General features: G+C 31.1%; 1 protein-coding gene across 6 annotated transcripts in view; it reads left to right on the top strand.

Annotated features, from left to right (window-relative positions):
• LOC129960044 (zinc finger protein rotund-like) overlaps nt 1–27353 on the top strand; it is a 590565-nt gene that overhangs the window by 422668 nt on the left and 140544 nt on the right. For all 6 annotated transcript variants that reach the window (XM_056073066.1, XM_056073063.1, XM_056073062.1 and 3 more), the window contains one exon: nt 22956–23212. In XM_056073066.1, coding sequence (XP_055929041.1) covers nt 22956–23212 — 257 coding nt within the window. The remainder of the gene's footprint in view (nt 1–22955; nt 23213–27353) is intronic.

Genomic DNA, 27353 nt, shown 5'->3' with positions numbered 1-27353 from the left:
CAATTTCTGCTCTTCGATGCTTTAAATATTTTTTTTTCGTACTGCAAAAGGAAGAAATATTTAATGAAAATATGTGTATAAAAGTATTCCTGAAATCTTAAATTTTCTTTTTAATAAGTATATCCTATTAATAACTGCAGTAAATGAGTCACACGAATCAAGAAAGTTTTTCAAGAAATAAATGTGATATAATTTTTATGTTTCGCTTCGAAGAACTATGGTAAATAATATATAATTTGTTCTTTATTTCCACTACCATATTTTATAATTAAAATACTATTTCTGTTTGTTTAAAATAACGTCAAATTTATACCTATTTCTTTCTAATTAATAATTTTTTTTATTATTATTATACTGAAATCAGAATTTGGTAAAAAGAGAAAACCGGATTTTCACCATAATCAAAAAGATTGTAAACATATTTTGCAAAATCAAATTTGTATAAAATATCTTTCCTTTTTTTTTTCAGATGACAGTTAGATTTGTTAGTATTTATTAATTAATTAGCTATTAATTGTTAACTTTAGGAGTGCTTATTATTCACTGGAATAATATTGTATTTGTTAGGAATGAAGTATTACATACGTTCTTTTTCAAAGATGCGCTGAACAATTAAATGCAATTTTATCAATATTTTAAAAACGAAACTTTTATTTAGATTTGTTTTATGAATTCATTTATCAAACAGTATGTTTAAAAAAAATTATAGATTCATCTCGTGAATTATAAAAACAAGGTCAGTCATTTCTTGAAGGCTTATTCCCCATTTTTTTGCGAGAAATTTTGAGAATAAACACCCGGTTACAATTTCTTGCTCTTCTTTAATAAATCTTTGTGTTATTAAATATTTTAATTAATATTAAAAATGCAGTTTATAAAAATATACCTATTCCATCATAAAGCATTTCACAATATCTAAAAATAGCAAAATTTTAGCGAAATTTTATGAATTTAGTATGCAAAGTGAATGATTTGCTTGAATTTACTTAAACAAATACAGGGTGTGAAATCTCAATTTCTGTCACTTATAAGAAATTTGAGATGGGCAAGTAAATTGATTTTTCACTTGTGCATATAGATAAGGAGCTCATAAATTTTATTTTTTTTATATTTATGGTGCATTCTAATGTGTATTGGAAGTGGCATTTTCCAATTAGGTAATCATTTCCTTGTTCTACTTTTTCTAAACCATGAAGCACTTCGTTTTCTTCTAGAGAGTATTATGAGCTATTTTTAAATAAGAAATGTTTGAGTTCGTGACACCGAACTGACTTGTAGATTTTGAGCAGGTATTCTGTATCTTTTTAAATATTAATAATTCTCAAGGTAACCGTTTGTAGTTCAAGCCAATTCAGCTGTATCTGATAAAAAGTTACACCTGTATTTCCATCCTTAAAGAAAAAGAGTCGCAGAACATTGAGAGTGAATCATGATTCCGGCAAAATGGAGTCTTTCGATAGATACATGATAACTGATTTAAGTTGTGTTTTTTGTATGAGCACCTGGCATTTTTTTTATGACGTCAGGCATCTGTGCTAATGTTTAACTGTATTTTGAGTGTGCAGCCAACTGGAGTGCTGGGCATTGTGTCGCCGATTTTTATTACTTGTAAAAAATCAAAATGATACGTTTTTTTTATTCGTATTCATTTTTTTAGGATGGCGCTTTCTTTTTTTCTTTTTTTTTATTAATCTGAAAGATATAAAAATAGGACACATAAAATAAATTAGTATTTACTTATCATTAAAATTATAAGTAGAAAAGTAATTTTATTTTGGTTTTCAACTTTCCTCTAAACTATTCTAATTAAATGGGGCTTTTATTAATCTTCTAATCGTTTGTTTTTCAAGTTATTTAATAATTTAACTATTTTACTTTTTCCACCATCCAATTATTTGACACTTTCCATTTTTGGAATTTTCTCACATTTATTCATTTAAGGGTCTGTTAAACTTTTGAGATGTTTATTTATTCCACGCAAATTTTTTATCAAATTTCTTAAAAGGACTTAAACATAATATTTTAAAAATATTAAAGAATAATTTATGTTCTGATAAGCTTACAGCAGTGGTAATATGTGACAAATATTTAAATGTTTAATGCCATTTCTAATAAAATTTTATGGTATTGTTTGTTGCATCCCTCAAAACTACTATTTTAACATTATTGTGTTGCATTTTTGCTCTTTCAACATCAATTATATTAGTTGGGGTAATGATTTTATTTCGTACTAAGAGTCCCATTTATGATTTATGTATGGATAATTGGGTTTTTTTATTGCTATCATTTCACTGTCTACCTAAACAAGTTTTTTTTTTAATTGCAATTTCCGAATACCGTGTCAGACATCGCTAATGACCTTGTTTAATTTTACCTTTTCAATAAAAAAAAAATAAAAAACTTTTTTTAACTTGTTTTTGGATAATTTTGAGTTGTTTTGCTTTCATCGAACATTTTTTGAATGACTATTGGAGCACTTTATTAATGTTTTTCAAGTATAACTGGGTTGCTAATCACGAAGTTATGCGTAGTATTAAAAAAAATATCTATATTGTTTCCGTAAAAAGATAACAAAATTGCGATAAAGTGATGAAGCAAATTAGATTGTTTTTTTTTTTTTTTTTTCTTTCTCCCTCTCTTTTAATCTTTTGAGTCATTACTATCAGAACAAAAACCTGTTAGTGAATGAAAAAACTATTGTTCTTGCGAAGAATTGCAGCGGTTGTTAGGCATATTTAAAGTTAATACGTTTTGTGCTGGGTTCTTATGGCTTGAGGCGTTTGACGTTTGCTTTTGTATCTCCCTTCTTTGGTCGTACAGAAAATTGTCGTCGCTTCTTTAATGAAATAAATACTAATTTAGCTAATTTTTGTCGCTAGCTAAGCAATCAGGCAAAGCGACTAAATATTTGTTTTCCTTGATTAAAATATTACGCAAACAAGCTGAATGTATTTATATATGCTTTAGGGTATGAGCGCAAATAAAAAGAATCGCTCGAATGGTGAATTTTTTATGCCGTCCTATGCGAAACATGGTTTTTAGATTTTTTATAATCACCCTCTCTCTCCCCTTTCTTTTCGTTTTTCTTATTTCTAACCTCTCCTTCTCCACTTTTCAACTCATCCTATTCGTCCACGGGCAAAAAGGTAGATTCACTGCTGACTATTTTCCTAAGCCTGGTATAGGGTAAGAAAATTGATGCCGACTAGCATACATAATTAACAGCTAATTAATTCTCTTTATGCCCGGCTTTATGAGGAAGAAAAAACTCCAGAAATAAGCGGTCGATCTGGAAAAAATAATATACTCGCCGCCTTAATTTTACTTTCCCAGATAAAATCTAACCAGACATCTTTTAATTTTGCTAATGTGGATAATTTGAGAATTCAATGCGTTTTGGCGGGGCGTGAAATTCAGTTATGTCTGATTGCTCTGACACTTTATTATTTCTAGAGGACTTTTTTTTCCACTTCTTCTACTTCGCTTTATTTTTTTTTCTTCACATTCTATTCGTAATCAAAAACCTGAGAGGCTTCGGATTTACTTTCCGAATTAATTCTTCAAATGAGATTCCGATTAGAAACAACGTCGTGAAGTATAGCGAAAAACATTGATTGCGTTGAGATCTTTTCTATCGTTTTCATTTATCGTCTAACTAATGAATTTTTCACATTATTCAATGAAATGCTAACACGTATTTCGCACTTTAGTGCTTTTGCTATTACGGATAAATAAGTTTCAATGGAATTTATGTCAGTATGGTTTTAAAATTTTTGGTATGGTAATACTTTATGTAATTATAAAAATGAATGTATTGTTATTTCTAAAATAGTGTTTCAAATGTTCTTCTCTGCATGAAATATTTTAAAAGTAAAATAATAATTGAAATTAATATACTGTTATTTTCATGCATTTATTTTCTTTTTTAGTTGATTCTTAAATGACTAGTTTTTGTATAAGAAAGCATCAAAATTATTATTGTGAAAGTATAACTTTGTATTAAAATGGAAGGAAATATAATTGATACTTATTTAATATAAAAATCAATTTTTGTAAGTGTACAAAAACTAGAATTTATAACATTTTCAACTTAGTTACATTGGAGAAACTTTTATCCTTTGACGCTCCTTTGCAATCCAAAATTAATTAGATGTTTATAATACTTTGATGTTCGTATTCACCAATTAAATTTCTTCAAAAACAAAGCAATTATTTTCACTAGCACCCAAATTTAATATTTCTCTCTTAGTAAAGGCCTGCCTATAAACTGTTTGAATAAAATAAATGTATAATATCTGTTTTAAACCTAAAATATTCATGTGAACTTAATGTCCCCATAGAGACGTCATCTGTATTCTAAAGGTTAAAATCTTTGTTGATTTAGTTTGTCATAAAAGATAATTGTTGCAACAATATAAATCCGTGCTAAGAATTTAAAATTTGTAGTTTTCTGAGCTTGTCAGAGAGATGGTCTAAGCCAAACATTTTTGTTAATTAAAATGTTCAACCAACTGTTTGCTAGCTACTATATGACAGAATGAGACACACGGAAAGCAGTTTAGAATCTTTGTATTATTACTTGTGGAAACATCTGATCAAAGAAAGATCTGAGTGAAATTTTATTGATGTTTTTTGTTTGAGCTGAAAATCTTTAATACATATGATTGAAAACCTTTAATGTAAATAGTATTAAAAAACGAAATGTTAGATTTAATTCATTTTATAACTATTCAAAATACTTACGCATAACACCTTGCCATGTAATGTAAAAATTGAAACAGAACAAATCTGTAATTTTTTTTTTATCCATATAGTACATGTATAAAGAAATATCATCTCGTATGCTTTAAAATCCCGAGTCTTTCTCACTGTTAAAAACATTTCATCCCCCACCTGACCGAACTGAAGGAATGAGTAAAAAAAGAGAAAAATTTAGGATGTTAATTATCATTTTATCATTACACCAGTGTTCCTATTCCAATAATTATATAACGATATTAGCTCAGTGGGTGAGAATGGATATCGTTAAAATACAGCTTTGTAATATCGATTTGGGTCTCGGTCATTGATTAAACATTAGCTTTTCTTCAAAGATAGAAGAAAAAATGAGATTTTGCTATCGAAGACTTAGTGTTATGGACGCACTTTGGGGTTATTAGGAGGGCGAAAAGTAAATTCATTATTGACTTCTGTAGAAGTGAGAATGATTTTTGATATCATCTAGTTCGATAATTCTTTTTCTTGACATAAAAGACTATTTGGGAATGAGCTACTTTGATATATTTTTGAATTAAGTAGTCGATTTTATGTGCAAATTTGACCTTATCTATAGTTTTTGCTGAGAACATTCATCAATTCCGGTCCCATTTCATCGATCTCTCAACACAAATATGCCTCTACTTTAATTTAGGAGTTCAAAGCTATTGGTCTGATTCTTTTTAATACCTGTCATCCACTTTAAAAAGTACTCTGCTTTTGTATACTTACATAGATGGAATTCATAGGCTATTTCTTATTAGTACTATTAAACACTTTCAGTTCTTACCAGTTTGTGTTTTTTAAATGTTATAACATTAAAAAAATAATGCGCCAATTTTAATTATAATGCAAAAAATCTTGTTAAACAACCATCTGTGATAGTGTCTTTAAAAGGGAAGGTTGCAGCATTGGAAGCATATTTAGATTATATGCAACAAATATAATGTTAAAATTGTGTTTAAATTATAAAATTTGAAATTGTTTGTTTGTAAATGCCGTCTAGTAATAAGCTTCAGTTTGGATACATTGTTGTAAATAATTATAAATCTTTAATTTTGTTGCAAATAATTTTAATGACAACATTTTTTTAAAATCATTATTAAAAAAAATTAAGAATTACTAACAGTAAATACGTCAGAGATAATGCTCCTAAATTTGTATCAAATAACTATAGTTTTTCTCTTTGCTATCCATTGATTCAAAATATATGAACATTCTGTGACTTATTTTAAATTAATTTCTTTAAATTTTAAAGAAATCACTTTAAATATTTCTTCTTTAAGGAATACTTAAATACTCATTTAATAAAGCATTATAAAATTAAACGAATGCTATCGTTGTGTAACGCAGAACAAACCCGTTCCTTTAAAAGGCGAAATCGATTTATTATTCTGGTTGTTATAAAAATACGTTCTTTACAAATACCATGATAATGGCTTACCGTGTGTTAACTTCCTTTTAAAACGGTTCGAGATTAATTTACTGTAAAAGAATCTAACGTGTTAACAATATGTTTCTCATTCAGTTACCACATTATGTTAAAAATGGATCTCTGGTTCTCTTCAGTTACCACATCTGGTTAAAAATGGTTTAATAAGGAACGAAGTCAGTATTCGTCCAATATAAAAGGTTAAGAAAAGTTTTATAGCTACCGCGCTAGAGCGAAGCAATTCATCTCTGCATCTTCCTGCAGTTTTGTTCTATAAATTATTCAAATCGCGGGAATAGATAGTGCAATATTCCATAAACACATTACATCGTTTCTGTCTATCCCATTCTAGAATTTCGAAAGGGCATTGAATATTGGTTTATCATGCATTCTGAGAAATTTCTGCTGCGACAACTACTGAATAGCGAAGCACGCTGAGTTTGACGCCACTATTGCATCTTCTTCCTTCCCTCAGTACCGGTCAGCTGTGGCGAGGATTACTGGACCTTGCCTTCAGTTGGGCTACTGCCTGAAAGATCTCCATCTTTGCTCAGTGCCGCATACGATTAAAATTCTGAAATTGTCATCCTGAGGAAATACTGGAAGGTTCTTTTTTTTTAAAAATGGTTTCCCATGAAATATGATTAAATGATTACTGGTTAGTTCCTCTAGGCTAGATTTCGCATCTACTTGGCCAGTTTTATAATCTAAAATGTTGAGTTTTTCAGAAAAATGTATGTATCCTGAACTAAAGAGTTTGAAGAGTAGTTTATGGATTTCTTTGATTCTTTGGGTGTTTCTTGTCCTTCTGACATCACTCAAATTGGTCATTGGATGGCAGAGTGATATTTATTCTCTTGACATTTATTTGTAAATTGTAAAGAGATATGATTACTTTTTAAATGCTTTTTCATTTTTTTACGGTAACGTATTAGTTATGTTAATATCATAATTGAACAATGGTAATATGCATTAAATAAGTTGACAATTAACCATTCCATCCTTGTTATAGTAATCTTTTTTTCATTGCTATGAAAACTTCTGACTGATTGATCAGAATTCGGCAGTCATTTTTCAATAAGATAAAAATTTAAGTTTGACTGACACTCATTATATTTTTTAAAAATGTTCTCCCCAGTTTATTGCTTATAAAATCTAGTTTTACCAGTGCAATAAGTATGTACTTCGCTACTATTATTGCCATATATTTCTTAAATCTCAAGCAATCGTTAAAATTCCTATTAAAATAACTACAGGATTTTAATTTTATCAATATTGCCAATAATTTTATCAGTATTGCCATTATACCAATTTTGAAAAGTGTATTTATCGAAACTTGTTTGATAAACAGTCGCTAAAATGCTATCAAACAAACGCATGTATTGCTTAAAAAAAGAAATAACGTTTTCTTTAAAATCAAGTTGATAGTCGAGTATGTCTGCAAAAAATATAACTGCATCTGTTCTTTTTCTTATTTCTTAAATCCAAGCGTTGAACACGTTCTCTGGAACAGGAAGACATCGGATTCTTTGTAGAAATATATCACAACCCTTTTTTCCTTCGTCTTCTTAACACAGGACCCTGTCTTTTCCCCTCCTCTGAGCGTATATCTTTGTGATATCTTTCATTTAGTAATTTTTTTCCCCTTTCGGGGCATTAGCGTAACATTGTTCCTACTTTGATATTTTTTTTATCTCTGCCGAGATACCATATAACAAATTGTTATTAAGGTCAAATCATCCTTATTTGCATATTTGTTTTCCAGCAAGCAGAAGTGGAAAAAGAAACTAAAAAAAGTAAAAGAAGAAGAAGAAGAAAAAAAATTCTCTTCGTCGGAAAATTTTTTCGTCGTCTATCAAACTCCCCCTTTTTATCCACGCCAGAATCCCAGGGTATGACGATGGTGAAAAATTAAATCACTGTTAAAAGTTACCTCCTACCTGTATTCCTTTCGTTCAGGCCTTTAAAAAGCGAGCGAGTAGGAGGATGGGAGGGAAAAAAAAGTAAAGGAAGAAAACATCCGAGCAAGAAAGCGGAATTCGCCATAAAAAGAGACTTCAATTGAAAAAGTTAGGACAAGGCATTTGTTCATTAATACGGAGTCGAGGGCAAATAGGAAGAGTTCAAAGCAAATTAAATGATTTGGTGATAGAGTTAAAGAAGAGAAAGGCGTGTTATTTTTCCATGTCTAATCGTGACAGCAAGGATATATAGAGACAGTTACAATTCAGAGTTCTCCAAAAAATATATATTTTGTCGGAGAGTTTTTGGGACCGGCCTACTTTTCTCATGATTTATGCCTTGGCAGGATGGTTCTGTTTTCTGTCATTAATCGTTTGAATCATTACGAATATTCAAAACCTTTCTCTCCTTTTGTCTCTTGGTATAACCTAGACATAAAAATATTTTCCAATTTATCTATATGCAGTTATTTGGCTCAACACAATGTGATTGTGCTTCAGAAATATTAGAGACTAAATTATAGTTTATTAGTTGAAGCGTGTATTTTTAACCCTCTATGAGATTTAATTTATAATATAGCTATAGTTTTTTAATGATTTTTTATATAATTTATTAAAAAAAGTTTTGTAGAATGGATAGCTGTATATTTATTTAAAAATTTAGAAATTATATAAAATTCCTAACTTCCATACATTTAAATTACTTTTTTTATGTCCATGTTATAATTACTCATTGTATGTTTATTTAAATTACTTACTTTTTTGCATACTGGCTTAAAATTGATTGTTACGATATGAATGTTAAATTTCATACCACTGAGAATTATAAGATTCTGGACATGAACAAATTATTTTGTTTTTGTGTAAATGAGCAATTTATTAGTTCAATTATTTTAACCATGGAACTATTCAATAAAAAAACCATTTTATACATAACTAGTATCTTTAATAAACTTAAAATTTCGTAGGCATTAAATTTAATTAAATTTTAATTAAGCGTTACTATTAATCTACCTTAATAATTTTTCTTAATGTAACAACATACATTAAACTATAAAATGAATACTTATTCTTCATAAAAAAGCTTTCTAAAAAATGAAATGACCTTGATAAACTTCTGTTAGATTCAATAGCTCTTGTGTCATTCTTATTTTTTAATATTCGCTGACCATATAAGCTTTTAATATTTTTTCTTTAACAAGCATTAAAACTTCTGTTTTTGTTATTCGTGCTTATTTGACGATTTTGATATCTTTGTTTGAGGTGCAAGTAGGAAAACTTCACTATAATGAATGTGATATTTTACTATGAGATAACATAACTCTTATTGATTTTGTGTGTATATGCTACATTGAATTTTAAAACAGAACTTTGAGAAGTTTATTTTTTAATATCAATATATATTCACTCTCATTTTTCACCGATTGTGGAAAGGCAGATAATTGATGAAAAAATTAATGATGAAAACTTAATTTTAGTTGTTGAAGTCCTTATAGACTTTCCCCGTAGTCTTATACCCAAAGACAGATTTTTTGGCTTTCCACTCCAAACAAACAATAAACTCCCTCTGTCTTGATTATACATGTCTGCTTGTATGCGTCCAAAATTGTCCCCACAAGTACAGCTATGAACCTTTTCTACTAATTGTCGACGCGGTTGCTGCATGTCCTCGAATACGTCTTCCCTCCCAATTCTCATTCTTTTGTACATATTTATATATATTTCCTTTTCTTCTTCACATCCCTCCTAGAAATCATGAAAAGCTTTTAATTTATTTCTAGAATATTTGTTTTATTTATTAAAACTCGACGTACTTCGTTCTTCGGGCCAATTACCTACTCTGTAGGAAGCTTTATATTATGGCTTTTACACGCATGCCGTTCAGGAAAAATTAAAGAATACCGGAGAACCTCCCCCCCCCCCCCAAGTTTTCTGGAAAGTACACTCATTCGCAATTCAAGCTTGCAAAAGATAGAATGGGGGAGGGGATAAGGGAGTTTGACTAGGAGTTCTTCCATTATTACATCTGCAGGGCAAGCTTTAATTAGACGACAAATTCACAGCCCGTTTGCCTTCTTTTTTTTTTTTTTTTTTTTTCATTTTTTGGTTCATGTGTGGATTTTTTTTTAATTTTTTATCTACCCATCTATCGCATGTTCCTCTTTCTGTCTGATTTTTTTTTCCTGCAGATCTACTTCTCTTTCAGGACTCCATTGTTTTCGTTTAGTGCTTGTTAAAAGGAGGAAAACTTTCAAACTTTAATATTTTCTCAAGTTATACGTCCGATTGTGGTTTTGCCGCAGCATGTAGGGAAAAAAAATGACAAATGAATAAAGCAAGCTTGCTTTGAATTACTAATACGAGAAAGAGGTTTTCCCCAAAAATGACTGCCTGAGACTTGTCGAATTCAAATAGTTGGTGCATCTCAATGAACATATATATTTTTTTTCATCAAGAATGAGACTTTTTTTTTCAGTGTACCCTTTCCATTTTTTCCCCTTTAAATACAGCAACGATTGAAATTATTTAGCAAACAGAGTTTTTTAAGCACTCTTGTTTTCTGTAAGGGTTGGCGTGTTTTTAAAAATGTGCGAAACTCCAAATAACGCTTCCTTTCTTTCTTTGAATAAAGTATAAATTGAATTATCTCTTTTTTTTTCCCCTTCTTATTTCTCGATTCCTTTTCTTGGTGGAAGGAGGGAAAAAATCCTCTGCAACAGAACTTCTCAGATTTCAATGCCATACAATTAAATCAACTAAAACTGTTGCTCTTTTTTTACAACCCTTTATTTACATATATTAACTTTGGAATCTCACTTGCGTTTGCCGTTAGTGTTTTATATCAGTCGTAAAACCGAGTTTCCAATGAAAATCACTTCTTCGGAATCGCCTGAAGCACGAACGTTGCTTCGAACAAAGACTTTTGTGTTCTTGCCATGCTTTAATATTTTCAGTTCACTTTATTTCAAAGGTATTTATGTAATATATATATAATATTAATGTGAAAATGACATGCAATTTCATGAAATTCCGTGTTCTAAAAATGCCATTTTATTTATTCAAACGTTAAAAAATTTCTGTAGCATGTCTTCCCTTATTAATGCATCCAAGGTTTAAACCATGCAAATAATTTGTTTGAAGATTAGCAGAAAATTTTCTTATTTAACTGAACTCATATCTTCAAAAACTTCACTTAAAAAATGAATTCAATTGTGATGGAATTAAAGCAGCAGTTTTAACATTGCCATCTTGAAACTTCATTCAAAATCAAGTGTATTTAGTTAAAATTGAAAATGAAAGTATTGTTCAATCTTAAAATCTACTACTATTTATGTTTCTAAACAAATTCAGAATGGGTGATATTTATTATTACCTGATCCATGCTATTTCTGTGGCGTTTAAAAAAAAAATCCTCGAAGTAAGCCATAATAACAAGGTAGATTCCTTTTGTCCAGAGATATAACGAAAAGAATATGCCTCCCTCTCTGCCATTTCTACCTCTAATTTCATCATAATTTAAACGATGAAGATGAATGTGAGAGAGAAGAGAATGCAATAGAAAATAGCTTTTCAAAGAGATATCACAGTCTTAGGTTAAAAAAGAAATCGCAGATATAAGTGTCAAAAATCATTTTTTTTAACTCCTGACATCTAAGAGATTGTATTTGTGAAAAGACTTTTAATTCAGAAGTTCTACATTATGATGAGGCAATAATTCGCTTAATTTGATTATCTTTCTATCTTTAATAGTAAGAGTTATTGGGAAATGAAAATTTCAACTCTCATCATTTCCATCTCTTTTGAGGTGATTAGTACATCTAATTCGATCGAGACTTTCACGTTCTCTACAACGTAGGATCTCATGGATCAAATCCAATAAAATATGCTTCTATTAACATGTTTAAGAGTTATAGGGAAATTTTTCCGAATTCTTATGATGGAAACCTTTGAAAAAGATAATCTTCTTACTGGGGATCTATTGTAAAAATCTGTTTTATAATTCAGTTAATGTAGGTAATCACTGAAAGAAAGACTGTTAAATATAACAAGAAATTTCAAATTATTGTATCTGAAACATATACCCGATTTAAAATGATGCTTAGATTCGTTTTATATAAACAATGATCATGCTTCAGAACTGATGCATAATATGCGACAAAAGCTATTAATGGTGAAGAACAAAAGCTATTACTGGTATTAAACTAACGTTTATTTGTTTGAGCAATTTTATATCTGGCCTACATTACATTTGAGGGGTTTTTTTTATATATATCCTAAAACAACCTTTAAACCTTTTTTTTTATCCTTCAATAGAAACTCTAATTGATGGCTACTGTTATATTGCATAATCTTTTCCAGTACTTATATAACGAACAACCAAATTAAGTACCCATTTCTTTAACGATATATCAACATCCAGTTGATACCGAATCTAGTGAAGATTAACGATTTATTTACCTTTCTTATATCTATCTCGACTCTGTGCTCCCACTTTTTTAACGACCTATAAAAAAGTGTCTAAAGTGTTTTCATGCATTGAGGAATAAATTGATTTAAGTTGTAACTCGCCTACTGGTGGTATGTCTAAGGAAGCGTGCTTATTGTCTTATTGGCTTACCCTATCTCGCTCACAAAAATACTTTGCATCCCAAAACAAAGGATTAAAAGACGTTGTTAGTTTAAATGTGATATTAATTACAATGGAAATACGAACGGCATATAGCCGAAGGATTTGTCCCAGGCTTACGCAGTTTCTTTTTCTGATTACATGGCCATCTGTTGGAGCAGAATTCTTTATTTTTTTCGATTTTCTTCTCCCGAGGCCCTCCACTCTCCTTGTTCTTTTATTATTCCATCGCTTCTTTTTCATTTTGTTTTCCAAGGAGTCGTGTTGTCCTCTTGTCCGATTTTCTAAGCCCGGCGTTGGACTTAATTCCTCAGATTTTGTCTAATTAGTGAATATTTGAAGGGATTCGGCGGAGGATTAGAGCCCCGAATATCTCGCTGCCTCTTCGTAATTAAGAACTATGGCGTGCATTCAAATGCGAGTTAATGATAAATAAAATAACGACATCCACACCAAGTGTGGCTTGGGAGGAAGATCACTACTGTGTATTATCCACTGAGTCAGGCAAGGATCCCTAGTGGTTCTGTCCTTTTCTTTGCTGGGGAAGATCTCAAGAGAGAAGTAGAAAATGAAGAAAAATGCCTGCTTTCTCGTGCCACAAGCTTAATTTAGCTCTCGGATAATCTAATGAGATGTTTGGGAGAAAAAATAAACCCCTCTGGTTTTCGTTTATTTAAAACCTAATTTCATATGAAAAGAATCCTCCTTCGGATAAGTTTTGAATGCTGCTGGATCTTTTTATGTTTTGTGTTGTGTATGTGTGTGCTTTTTTTTTTCAAGCATCGTCTCGCACACTTGTTTAGCAGCATAAAAATGTTAAGAAAGAAGAGATTTGTGAAAGAATCGACAAGAAAAAATAAAGAAAATTCTCTTCCACCCATCCTACTGTTTCTCTTTTCCTCGTTTTACATTAGAAAGTTCTTAAAAGTTAAGACTGTTTTTATGAAAGAGCTCAATAACGACTCTCTTGTGTTTGCAATTTAGGTTTCTTTTTTACCCTACGGAATTCTTAATCTGCTCCATTCCTTTTCATTTTATTGATTATTGCGTAGTTTTTAATCTGACCAAGCATTTTTTTTTAATATTTGAAATATAGTTCTATATTCTGTTTGGCCAACTCGTAACCTATTCATCAAAAGTGGAAAGTATTTTATATTGTTTGAAAATCTCATTTCGACAAATAAGGATTTTTTTCTCTATCTCTTTAATCTATAGTAAGTTTTTATCTAACAACTATACCTTCCTCCTAGATCCTAAAGCTGTATTTTGATAGATTAATTCAGTCTAGACATATTTATTTTATGCATAGTACTTCGGTAAAAGCAAAAACATTGTGTTATCATTTTAATTAATGATTAGAAAGAACGAACATGCTGTCAGTTCTGTTGTCTTTCTTGAAAACCTCATAATTAAGTTTATACTAGAACTCACCACAAGCTGTGTAAGCTGTGATTATGTATAAAATAGGTAAATATTTTATTTAATGACAGTAAAAATTACGAAACAAAATTCATTGTTTTCGCACTGATTTTAAAACCAAAGCAAATGCTCTTTTAATATACCTGATTTAATTCTGCATTACACGCGATAAAAAATATTTATGCTTCACATAAAGTACGGAAATAAAATAAAAGTATTTAGACTTCGTTTTACTCGAAACAAGTTTTTACAAAATATCCGTTTTTTGTATTAAAAGAATTCAAGAAAAGTCAAGTCTTTCTAAATTATAATCGAACTCAATGAATACCGCTTTCAAATTTTTTTAAAAAAACATCACTCCATCTCCTTCTATAAAAAGCTATATACTTCATTTTTTTAATCCAGTTCCCGAGTTTAATAATTTTCCACCCCCTCTCCCCATCTATATGTTCTGATCGTTATTGCACACTTCCCTATCAAGCACAGCAGCCTGTTTTCTGTTTTAATACAAAGTAATAAACGATCTTTCAACCTGACGGTCTTGTCAACACAAGAGGACCTGAGAAAGAGTGAAAAAAATGACTGAGTACTTGGAGGAGCGAGAAGACTGTTTTATTCGAGAAAGAGTGGGGCGAAAAGAAACAAACGTATTTGTTGGGGAGGCAAGTGGCGATATTTTGTGCTCGTGTCAACTGAAGGAGATGCCCTGAAGACATTGTGTTGGCTGTCGAGGAGGATGCCTCGAGTGGCCTTGTCTGCTTTCTTCATCTAGGAGAAGATGCTCCTTTGTCTCTTGGCTTTGAGGAGGGATGTCGACGTCATCTTCCTTCAGGGGAGATGTCACTCTGAATAGGACAGTGCGGCCATAAATGCTTTCTAATGACGCTACTTTGAAGCCGAAGAAGAGATCGTCGCTTCTTGGACGTTTTTTAGCGGTCGCAAAAACGGCGACTCTCGAGGGAAAAATTAAGGGAGGATGCTTCCAGATTTCTTTATCGCTCCCCTGTGTGTTATGTCATGAAAGGGGGGAGGGAGGGTCGGTGAAAAACGGGGTTGACGTTTCGACCTTCCGCGAAACAAAGTGCGTTTCTGAATTAACCTCTTTTTGTATTGTATTAATTTTGGGGGACATGTGCTGGTATTGAGTAAGGAGGTGCTTGATATGTGCTTTTTCTTAAAATGATTATTCATAAGAAGAGGAAAATGATTGGGAAAATTTTATTTAAAAACTGCTTTAAGGTCCCCAGCGAGCTTTTAGAAAAATTATTGGGTTAAAAGTTTCTCGAGAAAATTTCTATTTTGACTTTTCTTATTTGTCAATAGACGTAATTCTGTTTTTTCAATATGGTGATTTTCACTTCTGTGTACTACAGGTACTCAAATTGGTGAGTTTAATTATGTCTTATTTTGAATAAAACCTCGACATGATGTATCTGCCGTTCCCCACCATAATATAACTTCAGCTCATATAAGACAATATTTGGTTAAAAATTAATTTTCAACTTCAGTTTTCGTAATTCTAGCCCCAAAATACAGTCTCCAACATAGCAAGCATTAAAAAATGCACATCGGTTGTATTTGCATTTCTCTTCACATATTTTATTTTTACGGAAGAAACTTTTTTCACCGACATCCTTCGATCTGCTACTGTCTGACTTCCACGATCTTGATGACAGAAAGTCTGTATCGGAAACCCTCGTTAAAATAAAGTTGCCATTCCCTTTTGCTCCTTTCCATTCCTTTAATACATGTATCAGATACGAAAGAAAAACAGGCGTGAAAGGTTTTTGAATTGCATCTATTGACCAGACATCGGAAAGAAAAGTAATAAAATCTTCCAAGAAGATCTTAGAGAAAGAAGAGGCCAGCTTCGAGTGTACCGAGCAGCAAGCACTAGGGTGGAATTCTGTCGGTGACAATTATCAAGAAACTTAAAATAACAGAAGTAGGAGATAAAGAGGAGAGAGTGAAAAAAAAGCAGACAACCTGATTAGCGAAGAAGCGGAGAGAGTCTGTGATAGTGTTTTCACAAGCAGCCATCCAAAGGCAAGGCAAACGAAACGAGTCCGCCCGTTCTCGCTGCATGGGTGTGTGTATGTGTACGAGCAGGCAAATGAAATTAGATTCTGGTCATAACACGGGCTTGTAAAAACACTGCAGGCGTTCCCCTCTGTCACTGAGATGCAAAACCTTAATTTGTCAGCTTCATCCCTCCGCCGTTTTCGAGACAAAGAATTCTTTTTCCTTGAGAAGGCCGACTACTTCTTCTGCAGATTTAGACTTAATTATTCCTTTGGAGAAGCTCAGGAATGGGTGGCTTGAAGGGAAGATCTTTGTTGTATCTTCCTCCGAGAGTCCTCTTGGTTTGATTGCAGCCTAATTAGAATGAATTGTTTGCTAGTTTTTGAAGGATTTCTCTTGAAGAACTTCAAATTTCTGTGAGACAATTAAATGCTCAATCCAACTTGACTGAGCCATCCGTTTTTTTTTTAACTTCTTTTTTCGCCCACCACTCGATAAGTCTGATTTTACGAAAAGGAGCTTTTTGTTAACAGTTAAATGAAATTAATAAGAATTAATTCAACTTTCAGTGAAGTAAATATGCAGCATTATAAATCTTACTCCAGAATGTTTTCATTAAACTTGCAAGATAATTAGTATTCCCTTGACGATGCATAATATGTATGTTTTAATTCATGTACCGATAATTTAAGTAAAAACTTCCACATAAAAAAAAAGAAAGAAAAAAATACAGTTCTCTTCGGCATATTATCGACAGTAATAAATTTTTTCTCGTTAAAGATAAAGATTCAGTTTTACTCTTTGGAATCTGCATTGTATTAATGATACTACACACATAAATATGTTTGACAATCATTACTTTTATTAATATGTTTCCGGATGATATTTAATATGAAACTAATAAATTTATGAAAAATAGAAACTCGCGTAATCATAAATATTTTAGTAAGTTTAAAACTTTCCTCAAATATACTCTAGTCTTGTCAATATATATATATATATATATATATATATATATATATATTCATTGTGATGGCGAGTTTTCTTCAGCTGCAAAAATCATGTAAATAAGAAGTAGATTTGAGCTGATTAGGGTCGCTTGCAGCGTGTTACAAAGCTAGTAGAAAGAATTCCGTGATCTCTCTACAATAATCTTAAAAACAATCTTGGGAAATAATTTCTCTACGTGTTCTGATTTTCAGAACATAGCTGAAAAATGTTAAGAAGATTATAATAAAATATACGATTTTTCCATTTTTGCATATATTTTCTTTTGAGTAGCTGACACGTCATTATCTTTTCTAGGTTTGCACTTATGTATTTTTCAACCAATGAGATCAACTGTAAAATCAAGTGATCACGTTCAACTGTAAAATCAATCACGTTTGAAAGATCCATCATTAAAACTAGCTATTTTTTATTTATTCTTATTATTAACAATTGCATTTCAACAAATGGTTTATCATTAATGAATAAATTTCGCTTCAAAATAATCATAGGAATATATATTTAAAATTGCTATTATTTCGAACCAATTCTATAAAGTGCTATTTAGTTTTTTAGTATCGTATCAGATGGTTTTATTTTTAAAAAAAATTAAATTTTGTTATCCAGTTTACCTGGCTGCAAGTAAGACAATATTCTAATTTGCTGTTGATCCTATACTCAATAATAAATATTCCAGAAACTTTATCGCATTTTTTTTTCAAGTACGCATTATATTTTCGTAAAGTCTTCCAGAAAGACTTGAAACATATATTCAGAAGCAAATTAAAAGTAATAGTTTGCTAATTGTGTAGACTATGTTCACAGCAATAGGTTCAAAGAAATGTTGCTGCTTTTTATCAAATTCTATTCCTATTTTTACATTATATATCAGGAAAGCTGAAAACATTGTATTCATAATTACTGAACAGTAAAACTGAATATGCATTAAGTGATTATTAAACACTTCCCAAACAATAATCGCGCAGTATTTAAATAAGTTAACAATTGTGTACTTCAGCGAAGTAGTGTTCATTGTTGAGTCGAGTTAATATCCACGTCTACGTAAATAAGCTTCCTCGTCGGAAAAATGGGCAAGTGGTTTATCTGGAGCAAGCGAAAGTGTCGGATTGATGTGGATTAAGTGCGGAAGATCAGAGCTTCCACTTTTCCTAATGATTTATATGTTTATAATTAGTGGTCGGCGTGCGCTTTAAATGAATTATGATCTATTGATTTCGCCGCGCTCTTTCTGTGCGGTGCATCACGGCTTGTTCGAAGCCTTCTCAATTACAGTAATCTACAAGATAAATTATCACCCGGTTTACCTAGGCCTAAACTGTAATTACACTGACATTCTCCGAGCCACTCGTATTTTGCCCGTTCGCCAACATCAAGTTGAATTAACTTTATTTATTTCCTGGATTTAAGAACGCTTTTTTTTCCCCAACTCTCCCCCAGGATTTTTTCCCCACTGAGTCCTCCCGTTCTTTAATTACTTTTAATTTTTGCAAATCTATGTTTTAAATCTAGAACTCTTACCTAAGTGTGCCTAGAGCTACGTGTTTTACGAGTTGGGATTTAAGTAAGTATCTGCCTCTGCCTAATCACCGAGCATGGGAAAGAAAAGCCGAGAGTGAAGGAAGATTTTTTTTAAAGATTTTTTCACCACTTATTTTTGTGCCCTCTAAAATAAAATGAGTTGAAAAACGCAGCAGACAGCAGAAATTTTTGTCACATTTGCTCCGAGATACGGTAGATGATGAGTCTGGAAGAAGGTTAAGTAAGGGATAAGGAAGAAAAAATAATAATAAACTAAAGAAATCAAACTTTAAATCCATTGGAGCGTTTGAAAGCGTCTTCACAAGAATTTCGAGAGCGATTGCGAAATTTGTCACTTTTCTTTCCCAAAAGAGGGCGATAAAAAAAAAGATACTCTTCTCAAAATCTATGTTCTTATCGTTAATCGATTAGAAAGCAGCTTTGCGATGGCGTATCGATAATTTAAATCACGATTTCATTTATACTAGAAGATTTCCAATTACCGGAGAAATATTCGAATGAATTTTTCATTCTTCTTCGAAAGTGAATTCCAAACAATTTTGGGATTGAAGACGAATAGCAGTTAGGAGTTCGTTTGCGCGCTTTTCCAGTGCTTTAGGCTTTCGTTAATTTTCTTTCAAAACGTCCTATTAAACTAAGTTGTCTTTAAACTAAGCTAATTATAGGATGTATCATTTTTTGCATCTTTCCGTCACGAGTCGTCTTTAGTCGTTTTCCTTCCTGTTATCTATATCCTTAGGCCAAAAGCATCAACAAAACTTTTCGAAAGCCAGTTAAAATTCGGAGCAATCAAAATTATTCGCCTAAGTTCTAATGACACAGTTGAAAATCGTATCGAATGCAAGTAGAGTGACAAAATAATATTAAAACAACATTGCTTGTTGTTCAACTTTAATTGAATGGCATGTTAACTAACGCTTATGTCAAAGGCTTGAGTCATTAGTAATTTTGACGGTGATGTTAAATTTACAGACTGAATTTTTCATCCGTGTGAATTTATTTTTGATAAAATAAAAAAACTGCTATATATATAGTGATATTGCATCTTTTCCTTTAATCTTTCTAAATATTATCTTTCAAGCACCTCTTTCATTGAAAGCGTAACTTGGAAACCTTTTGTTGATTATTGACTTTATATCGTTCTGTTGTCTTAATACTTATTATAAAGCAAGAAAAACCATTGGACGAATACAATAAAGCATTTTGTTAAACAATTTAGTGATTGCATAATAATTATAAGTAAAATATAACCATATAAAAGTCTATTTTTCCTACAAGAAATTTAATAAATTTTCTGAAATATCCCTGTAGAACAATATTATTTGTGGTAATTTCCAATTATCTTGAATTTTATTATTTGTTTTTGTACAAAGGCGAATTTCAAGTCGCTGAAATTTATTTGCAAAAATAAAAAGAAATCTATTCATCAGAGTGATTTTATTATTTTTGCCATTTTTTACTTTCTACTTGTATATTTTACCAGTCTCTTCAAAAATTATTAATAATAACTATGAAATATGGCAAAACATTATTTGCAAGCGGATCTTAGAAAGCAATCGTCGTATTTCATTGGCCATTTTAAGATGGAAAATATGGTATATTCGTAACATTTTACATTAACATTTCAAAATTAATATTATGAGCAATTAATAAATTATATTCGCAAAATTTGTTTTCTAGCTAAATTAGCATCATTAAAGAATGCTTGTAAACTTTACTATACTGATGAAATAATCGGTTATTTATTTTTTACCATGCAAAAAAAAAAAAAAAAAAAATTAAGTCTTGTCATTTTGTAAAGAGTTATTAACTAATTAATATCGATTTCATGATCATGTTGTTCCATTCTGTTTGCTGATAAATTACACTAGAAGATAAATTACACTAGAATCGATATAATGAATTTTCTTTAATGTAAAAAATGTAATACAGTGTTTATCTAAATTGCTTTCTAATGCTAGCTTGGCTTTTTTTGTAACCAATCGTTGAAATGTTTCTACGGAAATTCTAAACGTCAATAAGATAAACTGTCTTTATTTTTATATTCGAATTTTTTATAATAGTCATGCCGCGTAAAGAATAAATCCTTATTTAATAAATTGTATCACTTTTTTAAAAAAAATTATAACTTTCAAATAAATAATTTATCCGTTGTAAAGACTTAGTAACTTACTAAATATATGTTTATGGTTTTAAAAATAAAAACATATCTGTTAATTAAAAGCTCCTTATAAAAATAATGTGTCATTTATTATTCAAATGGCAGTTTCATACGATTTGGACATTAGTGCTTAACAAGCTCTTTGAAGAAAGGTTTGCGACTGTTAATTTAAATAGATTTTATCATTTCAAAAATAGACTACTAAATGCATATTTGTAGGGAAATTAAATAAAAAGCAATACTTTTACATTTTATTGATGGTATAGTAATTATTTTTTTCTATTGTAGTTTCTATAAATGAAATATGATATATCGCGAAACGGCCATATGCCTTTTGCACTGCGTCGTATAAAATAGTTTATAACTATTCAAACAATAAGGGTAATGGTTTATTTTACAAAATGCAATTCCAATTTTATACTTTATACTTAAAAAAAACAAGAAATAATTATCCTATTTCATTATTCACGAAAATATATCATTAATTTGAAATTCACTTAATTTCAATTTCTAACTTTTGTATACCGAAATCGTTATAAATTTCTAACTAAACAAGATTTCGTATAGAATTCACAGCAATTTCATTTTTCTTCACGAATACTCAATAAACATTGCTTAACTTAACATTGGGAAGAAACCGGCAAATTATAATAACTTGTTAAAACATAAAAATGAGTTACTTTTCAATTCTTGCTATCTCTTAGATTATCATTCATATTAAATAAGATTTTAACGAAAATAAATAAATTTATGTTAAATCGTGAAAATTTATTCATTTTCAATTTTTACCTATACCTTTGTTGTTTCGATATTAACAGCCATTTAAATGAACAGCGTAGAGCTAAGCTAGCTCTATCCAATAGATTGCCCTCAGATAGATCGGCTTCGTAAAGAATTCGCAGTAAACGCGAATAGAATTTGGGTTTTACGCGCAAGAGCTTAATAAACATTGCTGGGCCTTGTCGTGGAAAGAAATCGACTTAAAGTGAAATAAATATTGACAAGTTTAAAATGCGATGTAAGAAAGGTTGGATGGGGGGATTCTTCATCTGCCGTTCAATGATGCATGAACGTGGAAAAGCATCGCTTCTTCAAATTTAAACGACCCAGGGAGTTGGGATTGTTATCCTATTGCGTAAATTTAATAGAGGGGATCTTTTCTCTCAACATTTTTTCCATCCTCCTCTCTTCTTACTTTTATTTATTTTATTTGGTTTCTGTGGAACGGGGGAAGCTTGATTCAATTGCCCCTGTGAAAGAAAAAGTAGATAGTTCGAAAATCTCAGCGGTTGGCCTTTTTTGCATCCTCCGTCTGCCGGAATAAAAGAAAAATTACTCTAGTAGGGGGGTGGGCATGATTTTGGAATCCCCTACTTAAGTCTCACGATGTGTCTTTAATGGCGTGTAAAATATGTCATAAATAAGATAAAGAGTCGCTTTTAGGGGAGAAGGCTATTTCTCTCCTTGTTTGTGGACATTGAAGTGCTTGGTCATTTTGACGGTAGTAAAAGTGGTAAGTGATATTTCTTGCTTTTATCGCATACGACAATACGCCAATGTTTCAGCTTCTATTTCTTTTAAATTTAATTATTAAAACACAATTTTTTTTTACACAGCCATTTTTTACAAAAGCTAATTTTGAAATCATCTGGGGGTTACCAGTTTTATTGAAAGGCTTTAGTTATTCTATTTAAAAATGACTTAATAATTTTTATTCTTCACTTCTATTTGATTACGTTTTATTATTTCGTTCTAACGAAACTGAATTTATCATTACCATGAGACAAAATGGAAGTCTACAAAACTTTTGTTACAACACACTATCTTTCGAATGGAAGCCAAATTAGTTCTGACATGTGTCGATCCAAAATTAATCTAACTGAAGATGAGTGACCACTTTCTACCAAGTAATTTGTTGCAGTTTATTTATCTTTACTGTTTGTTCTTTCCGTGACTGAATTTATCATATTTTTTCATTTTACAATGCTTTATCAGTTAGCAGTTGTTGACTATTTACTCATGTACTTGCAGGCCCCGGCGGCAGCCTGGAGGAAGGTCGAGGCGGTGGAGGCATGGACTCCTCGCAAATGCACAACTTGTATGGTAGCCACGGAAATAGGGCCAACAGTACCAGTAGTGGAAGCCCACCCGTATCCACCCCAAGCTCCAGCGGATCTATGCTAGTGGTGCCCCAACCCATTAGCGCCGCTACCAAGGGTCCTGGAGCTCCATCAGGGGTGGCCACCAATGGCACTGGGAGGAAGTACCAGTGCAAAATGTGCCCTCAGGTGAGTCTTCTTTTTCTCTTTCTTTTCTTTCTACTTCTTAGATATATCTGAATGGGTAATAGCAAGACGCAGCGTAAATTGTTGCAAGATGAACAATTTTTTTGCCGATCTCATTTTACTGAAGATAATATGTAGACATACAACAAAAACCATTCAAGGGCCACGTCTGATGAAACTGATTTTGATTTGTGTAATAGATTCTTTTAGGTATCTTTATAGCATGATGTAATCAAAGGAAAACTGAAGACGCAGAGCGTATTTAATTCAATTAAATATCACATGAGATTTTATAGGAAAGATTTAATATTTAATTTCTAATGTTATTTTTGGTTTCTTTTAGGACCATAATTTTGAATCCTTCCAAATTCCTTAACTTTAGGAAAAAGTTCTCGGTTTATAAAGTAAAAGAAATTGATTATTTCTTTGAAGTGTACCAATTTAGAGAACTTTGAGTGTCTGCATTGAATGAACCAGATATCATGTTTTGCAAGAATATTTAGACGGTACGGTAAAAAAAAACAACTAACATGATACTTTACTAAAAACCACCTGTCACAGTAGTTATTCGAAAATTTAAAACTGTACTTATATTTAATTTTGAACGAAAATCACTGCGGACTTTCCAAACCACCCCCTAAACTTACCTTTCAAATAGCCATGTTTTGGACAGGCCCTAGAAATATTGTTTTAAATCGATATCTTCCAAGTATCCGCGTTTGGCAGGAATAACAACAAATAAAAACATAAGCGAAAAGAAAAACACAGCCAGCAGTTTCAGGCAATTGAGACAAGATCTTTATTATCTGAGTCGGTTATCTCCTCTCATCCCCCTTCCCCATAGGTGACAAACCTTTATTAAATTAAGCAGTTATGTGCAGTTCTTTTATATAATCCCCGCTTTGGTGTTAACATTCTGTTATTGAAGGGCGCAGTGACTGTGTTCTAGTTGAAAAAAAGTAAGAACGACAAAAGAATTTAATTTTTTCGGAATTTGATGTCCATCTTCGTAACTTTTTAAAATTAAACATGTCTAGGTATAATTATATCTTCTGATTTCCAAAAGCTTTTCTTCCTCTATTATCGGATATGACTGATGCACTTTTGTGATGAAGTAATGACCTTAAAAAATTGAGAACTATTTATATATGCCATTCGTTTCTCGCCATATTCCAGGTAATATTAACAACTAATTTAATTTTCTTTCTACTTTGAAGCTGGAATTATTTAAGAAAGAAAAAAACATATATGTGTTTAATTATCATGGTATTTAAAGACTTTATATGATGATTGGTTCTTAGAAATTCATTCGAAAATTAAATGCCAATTTAGGTAACGTGCACAATTTCTTCATAACAAAATTCAAGAGATTTTTTGCAAGTCTTGTTTTTTGATTGACAGAGTATTAATTATTTTATATTCAATAAAAAATAATTAAGTCCAAATTTTTAAAAACTTTTTTTTAATACTGTTTACTCTTATATACACTTTGCGCATGCTGCCATGTATTTTCCTTTTTTAAAAGGAAAGGAGGCACGAATGGAAACCTTCCGAAGTTCTTCTATACAGGTACTTCCCATATTTTGCCGCAAAGCTTTGTTTCTTTCATAGTTGTGCCCTATATCTATGCCACCATTCAAAGGGAACTGCATCGTATCCTGCGTCCACGAATGCTCAAAAGCAGCCCATATCCTTCCGGTTGTAGTTGGGTCTGAGGTTTATGTACTAATGACGAGCGGTTAATGAGTGGGTATCAAAATCATCTATAGATTTCTGTGATCAATTTGATACCGGGCCCTCATTCTCGAATATATGCTACCGTGCATAGTGATGGTTCGAAATAGCTGTTCCCCTGCAAGAGAGTTGGTCAACGACTGCATGTTTCCTGCATGACGTCACGTTTAAGTCACCATAGCAACACCCCACTAGCTCTCTTCCTTGCCTGTACAATAGATGGTCTCCCCCAACATCCTAGTCAGCATTCATCCCAGAGGACGAGATCTCACACTTACTTTACTAGGACCATCAGCAAGAACCCTTGTCTTCAGCTGTATCTCTTAACTCTCAACATTCCAATGGAAAAACGAATCAGGCTTATCTCTTTTCTTTCACTTCTGCCCTATTCAGGCGAAAGACACCAAAAGTGGCCCAAAAACTCTTTCTTTTAAAAAAATCTCTTCCCCTTATTAAAAAATTGGTATGTTAATTTAAACTCGTATTTTCCTGCTCAAGCAGTCAATAAACATGCGTCCACTGGTTCTTTAAAGTATTTGTGAGAATGATGATCATATTAGATGTTCATTATCATTATTTTTATAAATAAGAACATTATCATGCTTTTTTTTTATTCCTCAGACTTTCATTTACCATTTTGCGTAAAAGTGAAATGTATATCTATTCTAAGTAAAGTTATTTAGAGACAATGCTTCTATTATTATACATGTTCGTTTTGTTATCATTAGAACTCGTAAATTAAAGAATGAGGGTTTTGTTATAATTACATATTAAATTTTATATCAATTCTCAAGATGTCTCAAAATAAAACTCGGGAAAATATAATTTAATAAATAATTATTCCTGTGTATTGAAGCATTTTTTTTTTTTTTTTTTGAGTTAGAGTTATTTTGTATCCTTAAACGCATACGCATATTCTCAGAAGTGACATTGCTTTAAAAATTATTTTAAAAACTCATAAAATATTGTCTAACATATATATTTTTTTCCGATTTTATTTATTCAGGTGACTTAAAAGATCCTTCGAAATGAAATCGAGAAATGTAAAACTCGAGTTTTCCGAACTTCAAGTAGCTTTTTCGAAAAAATCTGTTTAAATGCCAAAAGCTCTCAGAATCAATAATTGTTACGAAGTTTACTGTCGTGTTTTGTAGCTTTTTATTTAACTTTTAAGACATCACAACCTGAGCATCTATCTACAAAGAGCAATGAGTTTTACTCCCTTCTCCCCTTTCATAAACTTTTTCATCTATCCCCTTTCGCCTCGAATTGTTTCCCTTTGCTCTAGGCACCGCTGGAAGAGTATTCTATGTAATGGAGTTTTTATTTGCTCCACAAGTTTGCTGATTTTCAAATCACCGAAGTAAAAACTCTCCCCTCTGCTTCCTTTTAAATATTTCAATTCCATCGCTTCAGTTATTACACATGAAAAGCTAAACAATCTAAAAAGGAATAAGTTTTGTCCCAGACTTCTAATGGTTCTCCTTTAGCGTCGAGATGGATTTTTATTTTGTTTTACTTTTTGCTCCGAAAGCAAGCGCTTCTTTCAAAGACTTTGATTTGTATACCATCTTGTATAATCTGATCCATTGCATTGGAAATTTACAGTAACGAAGTAATAACTGAAGAGCCTCCAAAATTGGCTGCCTACTTCAAAGTATGACGTCGTTTTAGAGACAAATTCATTATTCCGCATTAAGAAAAGTATTCGATTTGGAAATACTCTTTGAATATATTTCAGAATGTGCAGTTCTTTCAAAGTTTTTATTATTGTTATTTATCTTCTTTTATGTGTTTTTGTAAATTATTATAGCTTAAATATGTTTTCTCTGAGCAGTTCAATCTTTAATGTTATTGTTTTTCGAGTTTTCTGTTTTATAAAATCAGGTTTTAGGAAATTGGTTATCTGAAAATCAACTAGAAATTTTTTAATTAGAAATTCCAATTTTTAATTCCTCTTAGGTTAAAAATGGATTTCCTTCCTCTTTCTATTAAATAAAAAGAGGGGCATTAATCTAATTAAGAAATTGTAATTTACCGTATAATTTAAATTGTTCTCTCTAGGATTTCGCTATATTCAATTAAGCTTTCATAAAATTTGTAAAGGCTTTTGCTGCATAAATCATTTTGTAATCAGGTGGAGTTCAATTAATCATGCATTGCAGAAAGCTATAATAAAAACAGTTTTAGACATTTAAAATCGTCAGCTTTGATGAGCTGGATATATTAATACATTTTGACCGTTAATATATAAATCATTTTCTTGTCGAAACAAAAAAAAAATATTAAAATTTCTGTTCTTTAAAACAACTTTTCACTATATATTCGTATCTAAAATTTCAAAGTGATGCTAAAATCTTGATTATTTTCCTAAAAACCAATAATTATTTTCTAATGCGCCTTTAGTATA

This window comes from Argiope bruennichi, chromosome X2, assembly GCF_947563725.1.
Source record: "Argiope bruennichi chromosome X2, qqArgBrue1.1, whole genome shotgun sequence".
Lineage (NCBI taxonomy): Eukaryota > Metazoa > Arthropoda > Arachnida > Araneae > Araneidae > Argiope > Argiope bruennichi.
The sequence above is the reverse complement of the archived record's forward strand: the minus strand, read 5'-3'. Positions and strand labels throughout refer to the sequence as shown.